Below are 9,245 nucleotides of genomic sequence, written 5' to 3' on the forward strand. Positions count from 1 at the left end.
GAGGGGATTATGGGTAATGCTGCAATGATCTGTTTGGTGTTTCAGCCAATCAGAGACAGGCTCTGGATATATCTGAGACCTGTGAGGTATTGATGAGAAACAGTATAACAGGGGGCCTTTAAAGATGTAAGCTGTATTCCCCAAACTGTTAGATGCAGCAAAAGGTCAAACAAAGGATGTGAAATAGCTGCAGGTACCTTTGTATATCGGAGCCGGTGGAGCAGCTGCTACTTTCCGTATTATTTTGTGCATGTTGCTGGTGCCGGCGTTGTTGCTCCCCACAGCTTCTACGTCCGGCTGCTCCAGGTTGAACAGCAGCTTCTCTCTCTCTGCCGCCTCCTCCAGATGTTGCCTCTGCCTCCGGATGCGCTCTTTGAGTTTCTCCAGCTTGTCGTCAGGCTGGTGCCGCCGGAGGTTCTCCAGCCGCTGAGAGGCTGATCCGGGGCTCGACGAGGGGGTGTTCTCCTCTCTTTGTGCGGATCCTGGAGCTAAACTCGGGCTCGACTCCTGTCCCTCCATGCCTGGTTGTGCTTTGGGAGTGTTGTCCTGCTCCCATGCAGACACTCTGACCCCCGCCGTCCTCATGGAGTCCAGGGCAGGCTGTTCGTAGAGGAATCAGAATCACTTTATTAGTCCCACAGAGGGGACATTTACATTGCTACAGCAAGAACAGAGCTAAAGACAGCTCAATGTGTACACACACACACACACACACACACACACACACACACACACACACACACACACACACACACACACACACACACACACACACACACACACACACACACACACTTCTCAGTGTTATTATTGATTTGATTTCTATACGTTTTGTTTTTCATATTCTCATGTGGATCTTTTGGGGGATTTGAGACCTTCTACATGTTGTGACCCCTTGTTAAAGAAACTTTTCATCTAAATTGAAGTACTATTGGATGTAAAGGGGAATGTGAGAAAATAACTAATAAAGAATACGTAAAACAAAAACAAAAAGATACAACAAATTATAAATACAATTTACAAAATACACATTCTGTAACAGTTCTGAGGATTTAGCAGCCAGGTATATATATAACACAGTTATTGAGATATATATATATATATATTGCACATATTGCAGTTATTGACGGCATATATTTATTTTACTTTAGGGGTGTTGTCCTGCTCCCACGCAGAGACCCTGGCGTTCCTCATGGAGTCGAGGGCTGAGCGGTCGTTGAGGAATCGGACCTCCGTGCCCTCCAGAGCCGAGGAGCGAGTGCTGTCCTGGTCCCGGTCCGTCTGAGAGTCCCTGGTGTCTCTGTGGTAAACCATCTGGCTCAGCAGGGGGTCTGAGGGGGGATTGGAGGAGGAGGACTGAAGGCTGAAGGCCTCCAGCTGAGAGGGGGGGTTTGGTGGAGGGGTGGCCTCTCTGGAAACAAACCAGATTACACAGGGGATCAGGAAGGGGATCAAGACTTAGTTCACTGTGAGTGAACAGAAGAGCTCATGTATGGGGGGTCAGAGACTGTGAGGAAGGAGGGACACATTCACTCATTATGTGGCTTTCATTCAACTATGAAACCTTTTAGAAACGTAGAACCAGAATGATTATAATAAAATGTGGATTTTAATTCTGTCACACTTCCCTCGCTAACGGGCATGAAGCAGAAAAGATTAGTGATGGCACTATAAGTCAAACTAAAAACATATCATCCACTGAGTAGTGCATGTTCTGATTATAACGATATTAAAATAATGAGGGTTAATAACCAAGACGTGAATAACTAATATACATTTTCTACAATTTTTGGGGCAGAAGAAACAACATTTTTCTTAAAATGATCACCTTTCCATTTCCAACATGTTGCTTCTATAAACACATTCAGTAAAAACCAAGCAGCATATCGTGTGTGTGTGTCGAGCCGTGTTTCTGGACATCTGGTGGATGTTAGTCTAATATTCAGCTCCGCTCTAAGCCTTTATCAACTCTTGAGAATATATTCACATTGAGATCCAGTAAATCTGTTACTCTGAGAGAGCAAACTGAAGCAGAAAAAGGGTTGTGCTGTATCGTTGCTAACCACTCGGAGCTACTGAAGTGTCTGTGAGCCTTTCAGCTGCAGACATAAGGAGATGTCAGGAACACACGGTGTCTGAAGGGAAATCTTAAAGAGCATTTCAGGACTGAGTGGAAGAGCTCTCTTTGAACTATGAAAATATATGAAACTTTGCTTCAGCGGGGTAATGCCACATCGGAGCTCCCTCACGAATACCCAGGGGCACGTAGGAGGACGCTCACCCTCGAACATTTTTCATATGTTTACAAAAAACGATATATATGTTAAGCCTTTTCTCGTTCTTAATATAGACTATATTTAGGGATATGTGTTGACTTCACTTTAAAATAGCAGATCTCTGAGACCGGATATAGTTTTTTGTAGTAGTTAACGTGTGTCTCTTCCTTCCAGAGAGTCTGCAGCGGTGTGTGTCAGTCGGGACTTAAGCGCCACCCTCCCCCCGGGTGCCTTTTAATACTTTTTAATAGCCTTAACTTTCGCTAAATTGATTTATCAACTTTTAATACTTTTTAAGACCCCGCGGACACCGGGTCATTATATATGTTATAATGTTTTTAAACGCACGTCGTCTGATTATATAATCATATACCCCGTCCATTAGAGTCTGTTGATCTCCAGATTAACAGCCGCATGAAAATGACAATGGTTGAACAGCAGTTCCATGCACATGATTGTGTTTAAAGTTTATAGTCTGTTTGCCCGTGTGAACGCAAACCCAACCTTCTGAAAAATGAAACAATGCAACAAACAGTCGTCTGGTGCGCAGCAGGGAAGTGGACTAGTAGGTGGGAATGCGACCTCAGGCTGTTTGCAGACTGCAGTGTTTCCCACACAATTTGATTCTATTTGTGGGGGCACCGCACCCCCCCCCCAACGTTGTTGTTGCTCTGTGTTTCGTTGTTAATGAGTGAAACACACCGGAGTTGAGGATCTGTGGGGGTTATTCTCCCAAAAATATAATTTACAATTTAGGCAGTTAGCAGACGCCTTGTTCCAAAGCGATTTACAATGAACAATTACAGGGACATTCTCCCTGGAGTAACCGAGGGCTAAGTGCCTTGCTCAAGGGCACACTAGTAGTGGTGTTCAAGGCAGGATTTGAACTCGCAACCTTCCGATCATCAGCCCACCTCACTATCCATTAAACCACCAAAAAAAAAAAAATAAAAAAAAAATAATAATAATTATTATTATTTTTTTATGAGATCCATTTGTGGCGGACGATATTTAATTGTGGCAGCCCGCCACAAATAAATCAATGTATGGGAAACACTGGTGCATTTGAAGCGGAGTGTGTACCTGTAGGAGGCCAGCGGCTCCCTGAACTCCACGCTGTTGTTCCTCCGCACGTTGCTGTCCTGCGTGGCGTTCCTCAGCGGGCTGCGAGAGCTGCTCTTCTCCGGACTCTGCTGACTCCGCCCCCGACGCTTAGAAGACCCCGCGGTGACGTCAGCATGTTGTCCATCTGGGAGAGAGACAGCAATGTTTAAAAAAGGTATTATTCAGAATCAGGATGTCTTAATTCGTCCCACAGAGGGGACATTGAGAGTGTTACAGGAAGAGTGACGAGCCAAAAATAGCATTATATTAATTAATTAACATATTATACATTAAAGAGCTTACGAAATGAAGGACAACACTGTTCTTATTAGGATAATATATACTATTATTAATGGGAAATCATTTGTCATTAATGACAATATGCCCGCTGTATTTATAAATGGTGATTTATTAAAAAATACATCAATAATAATAAAAACATATGGCACATTTCACAATACAAATGCAACCTCTATCATATACTAAGCCCACTAACAGGTGCTAAAAGCATTTCGTAAGCTCTTTAAACATATATTCCTGCTGCTATACACTGTATATTGTTTACATTTGATATATACGATTTTACATTTAAATGTTTATTGTTCACACTTTTCCACTTTTTAAGTATTAGTATTTTAATGTTGAGCACACTGGTGCTGAAACAAAATAATTTCCCAGTTTAGGATTAATATATAGATAGAATTTAAAATGTACATAAATACACATCCAGGTGGACTACAAGCAGCCGTAACAGTATTTCTTTATTTCTTTAAATAGGTGTAGCATGTATTAAGTAGTGTGATAGCAGCCAGCTAACACTAGTAAAAGTATATAGTGCACAGTCATTTAGTTAGAATTTATTACAGTAGTTGAATTGTCTAACTACGAGATAACAGCCAGCAAAGTGTATAAATAAGGATATTGCACAACAGAGGTGCTGTGACGGAGCAGGAAGGAGCGCCGGAGGAAATGTAGAATTTGATCATAAAGACGTTTGGAAATGACTCACCTCTGCAGCGCACCGTCCTGGAGGATTTCTTCTTGGGGTCCATGACAGATTCCAGGAGAACACCTGAACCTGGAGCGGCTTCCAGGCGGTTCTCTATATGCCGCAACTAAAGAGGGAGAACACACATGTGAGCCTTATATGGCGGTGAAAGGGAGTCATCCTCCTCATCATTTGATATTCCACTGACTGTATACTTACAGCAGCTTTGGACTGAGATAAAGTCTTCCATGCAGTTGTCAGCTCTGAAGGTGAGGAAGAGAACGCATGATTTATTAAGTGGTAGAAAAACCCGATGCCATAAAAGAAATTCCCTCTCAGCTGAATTAGTTTTGGTAAATTGTTTTAACAATCCCTTTTATTGTAACTCATTCCTGAGACATGTCACACGACTTGTTTACATACACACCTGTGCCAATAGTGTGATCAGTCAGCTGCTGAGCAGACACCTCCGGCCTCCTGCTGCTCCTCATCGCTCTCATTCACCTGGAGGCAAGTTTAAAGGGAGGCGGAGAGTGAGAAACGAGGTCAAAGTCACACAAAAGTATGAACGTATATACTGTGGTTTTCTTATATTGCATACTTTACACACAGACTGAACACAAAGGAAGTTACATTTCAGTTATCAGGCAATCAAAACAAGGAATATAACACACACTGACAAAGAGCATACAGCACTTTAAAGAAAGACAGTTACTGTGACAAGAACCAGCTTTAAAGACAGCGGTGTAAAAGCAGAGAGGTTATAGAAGAACAGCATGTTCCCATTATAAACACATGCAGTTATTCTGACAGCAGGTTGACATCAGATGAATGTCAACCTGTTCTTTAAAACCGGTTCCACAACAGCACATTCCTGTCAGTAAAGGAAGGTAAGCCGGACTGAAGGCATGTGATGTTTACTTAAAACACCTGGCTGCGCCTGTTGCCCTAATCCTGCTTAAGACCAACAATATGTGTGCTGTACAGTAAAGCCCCTGAGGGAAAGGTTTTATTTGTGATATTTAGATGACGTTTGATCGACCATTAAGCTAGACTGCAGGTGTCTGGTGTTACTTAGTGTTTGGAAAATACTGAATGTCCTCTTCCAACATGCTAACGAAAGGTATCCCAACTGTAGCTGTGAACATGACAGGATGTGTGATTACCTAGAAGAGCATCAGGACTGTTTGAGGCATATGATAGCTATGTGATTAACATGATGATTCAGCCTCTATGGAGAGAGACATATGACAAGCATGATCATTTCTGACGTGGAGCTAATCTGAAGTAAACATTGAATACTGCTTTCTATTCCTCCATCTTGTGACTGTGGAACTCCCTCTCTTGGATATCAGCATGTGAAGGACACTGTTCAGGAACTAGTTGATGCTCTGTATGTGATGACTCCTTCCATTCTGGAGAGGATCACAGATACAGGACTGTCTCAGAAAATTAGAATACTGGCTAAAGGATGATTTTGTTGTAGAGCTTTAGCTAACAAAGGTGGTCTCGAGTACTGACGCTCTCCTTATGCCACAAATTTGACTGGCGATATTCCGTTTAGTGTTTGCAGGAAGTGACACCGTGTTTGTAGCCGCGGAAATATAATATGGCGAGTGCAGACAGTCTATTTTCGAATGTTTGTAGTCTCTATAAAAAGGGGCAGGCGGGATAGGAGGTATTACACAGCTACTGTGGCAAAAGAGACAATCGCAGTTTTAATTGCGTTTATCTTAGAAAGTTTGTGAAAAAGTAAAGCGCGTTGTATGTGTGTGTGTGTGTGAGTTTTTGCAAAACCCTGAAAAGAATATTTTTTTATAGACTGGAAAAGAATCTTTAAGGAGTGTGTGTGTCTGTGTGATGTAGGTGAGTGTTATATGATGTGGTGGTGGTGTGTGTGTTGATGATGTGATGGATGTATGTTGTGGATGTGTGTGTTGTAACTGAAAAAGATTTATATATTGTGTGTAGCTGTGTGTGTATGATAGAGTGTGTAGTGTGTGAGGATGTGTGTATGTGTTGAAGTGGTGTGTTGATGTGTAGATGTGTGTGCGTTGTGTGGATGATGTGAGTGATGATACGAAAGAAGGTATGGTAGTAGGTGTTATTTTGATGTAATTGGGTGAGATTTAAATGAGTATAACCAAACACATATTAGAAAAAAATAAGAGATCTTTACAGATTATTGAGTTGAACGTTGCTCCTACATACAGTCGACCTCACTAAACGTATAGGGATGATATAAAGAGTTTTACTACTGAGCTAATTTCAGTAAGCTGTTTCACATAGTAAAAGTAGATATTAAGCATCTATAGTTGTATGTTAGGACTAGTAGTAGAATTTTGTAGAGAAAAGAGAGAGAATAGGTTGATTTAAATAGTTGAGTTCTTCACACGAAGAAAGACCCAAGATTAGCGTAGACTGAGAAGTTATCTCGTTAGTGTTATGATAAAGGATATTTAATCAAGCGTGATTCTCCCTTTCTATTTTACTAATAATTGTAGATGTATGGAGTAGTTTTTTAAATAGATTGTCCACATGACGATTGCGGAATTTAGAAAACAGATAGGTGAAAATAGTTGTATTAGAAGTATATAATTACGATAAATCCTTTAAAAATTAGACACATAAGAGTAGTTTCTTAATGTGTAGCAACAAGGGTAACTAAAGAAGGGACTTACTACAGAGTGACTGAAAAAAGAGGATAATTTGAGGGTAGTGTGTCGTTCTATACTTAAAAGTAGCACGTCCTACTTGTAAGTATTAGAACGCGTTTCTTTTTCGACAGAAGTTACCACACTAGTAGAAAGACAGCTGTTAAGATCTTGGCTATTAAAATTAGTATTAACACAGTATTAAAAAAATTGCGACGTATAGTTTGTGTGATGTTTATGAACGGAGCAGGAACTTGGAAAAAAAAAAATGAGATTGATAACTGGGTTTGTTAAGAAGTATCTTTTAAAAATTGAATGAGAGGAAAATTAATTATGTAGAAACAATAAAACAAAAACAATTAGAAGTGGATGGTAAAAGGATGCCCTATTGTTTTTTAGAGATAAAGAATAATTTAAATTATCCCAATGAGTAGTCAAAGTATACGGTGAAAAGCTGATAGAAATTATATTATATCTGAGACAGGGCACGAAAGCCCACTTGAGGCGTCCGCTAGTAATTTTATATATAGGGGAAGGTAGGTATAGAGAGGATGGGATAAGTTATTTAAGAGATTTTGCCCTGTTGCCTAGACTATAGTCTAAGCAGGCTATATGCAGCTAATGTAGTACCTGGTTAGGTGCCGGGATAGTCTTTGAAGATGTCATGTTGTTTATTCGGGTGATACAAACTGAATTGATAACAAGCAAAATCGCAATCGCTTAGGCGGAATAGTAGAAGAGTCCCGTATTGGATGAGCTCTCGATAATCAAGTTGCGTCCTACACTATTTAATTGAGTTGGAACACAACCCACGGGCGATTTATTTTTTTAATTTACTTCAGTTCATCGTCTTCGGAAACTCGATGCCCCCGGTAGTACTACTAATATGCAAGCTCTGTATAATCCAGAGTGCCTATCGGAAAGTTTCTATTAGTAGTAGATTCAAAAATAAACTACACTATGTCTCTCAGTGCAGTCAGGTATGTTTAAACGTGAGTGACCACTATAAAATTACAACGACCTAGGCGTCACGTGGGCCATTGAGCAATAAGTAACGCGTCATACGTCTAACAAGTGTAGTTCTTTCTCCCGTCAATGGTCAAGTGTTTCTACCCTCCCTTATCGGCCAAGAAATAGCAAAAAAAAGAAGCTTTACAAACCGAAAAAAAAGACCTTTTAGGAAGATTTAAGACAGGGAAAAAACGTTTTTCTTAGTGCTGGCGATACGCTTCTGTAATAAGAGAGCGAGATTGGAGGATCTCTCTAGTGAGGTGCCTGTACGAGATCGAACAACTCTATTAGAACAGTGTGAGTTTTCCGGGCGACCTCTCGCCCGCCCCGAATATAGGTAGCGTTTATGGACACTAGAGGCATTGAGGTTAGATTGTAATTTAATTAGGGTTATATTGGTTTATCTAATAATTAATATATCCTAAAGTCTTACTACGGCTATCATAGATGTTTATAGACTATATTAGCCTCAAATATATTATTTGGAGGTCTATGTTAGATGTGTGTGTTTAAACTTTATATCCCACTATACTCCGCGTTAGCCGATCTATTAAACGAAGAAGAAACCACAAAATCGTATTATTGTGAGTAATTGTATATAAAATATAAAAACATAATATATAGGACTCTGGATACGATACGGTGTTTATCGTACTATCCAGGTGAGATTATAATTTGAGTGGAATTGTAGTAGTAAAAATTTTGCACAGGTTAGTATTATAAGGGGTATGTTGGTATGTGTAAATCAACTATCATAGCAGAATGAGTGGAAACGCAAGAGAGTTGTAGAATGTTAAGACCCTCGGTACTATTCTAGATGTACAGAAAGCCGCGTCCGTTGCGATACAAAAATTAGCGGAGGGCGGAGTTTGTCTTAAGGCAGTGGAGAGGACTATGCGTGTGTATAAGAGCATTTAATTTAGTTTGTAGAGGTATGTGTGTCATACAACCATTATTATACAGCTTACATGTGTATAAGTCTCAGGTAGTACTAATTGCTTTCCATGAGAGTTGACATAAGAAACTTAGTACATTACTAACACACTATATGGATCTTCTAGTAGTCCTGACAAACTCCGTATAATATATCGATACCTACTTGTACTACTAAGTCGGGAGATACCTCTCAAAAGATTTACCAACCCTTATTAAAAGTAGTTTTTAGACTTGAAAGAGAGTTTTAAGACTTTTGAAAAAGAAATTAGTCGACCA

At 40.2% G+C, this 9,245-nt stretch overlaps 1 protein-coding gene across 1 annotated transcript in view; it reads right to left on the minus strand.

Moving 5' to 3' along the window:
- Positions 1-165: 165 nt before the first annotated feature.
- Positions 166-9,245, minus strand: part of LOC104943243 (centrosome-associated protein 350-like) — a 19,156-nt gene continuing 10,076 nt past the window's right edge. The window contains exons 2-7 of the mRNA XM_010768589.1: positions 4,796-4,872; positions 4,588-4,631; positions 4,390-4,495; positions 3,360-3,525; positions 1,147-1,411; positions 166-600 (exon numbers count right to left, since the gene is read on the minus strand). Coding sequence (XP_010766891.1) covers positions 166-600; positions 1,147-1,411; positions 3,360-3,525; positions 4,390-4,495; positions 4,588-4,631; positions 4,796-4,868 — 1,089 coding nt within the window. The 5' untranslated portion in view covers positions 4,869-4,872. The remainder of the gene's footprint in view (positions 601-1,146; positions 1,412-3,359; positions 3,526-4,389; positions 4,496-4,587; positions 4,632-4,795; positions 4,873-9,245) is intronic.

The sequence above is a fragment of the Notothenia coriiceps genome, unplaced genomic scaffold (assembly GCF_000735185.1).
Source record: "Notothenia coriiceps isolate Sejong01 unplaced genomic scaffold, NC01 NC01_scaffold00005788, whole genome shotgun sequence".
Classification (NCBI taxonomy): Eukaryota; Metazoa; Chordata; class Actinopteri; order Perciformes; family Nototheniidae; genus Notothenia; species Notothenia coriiceps.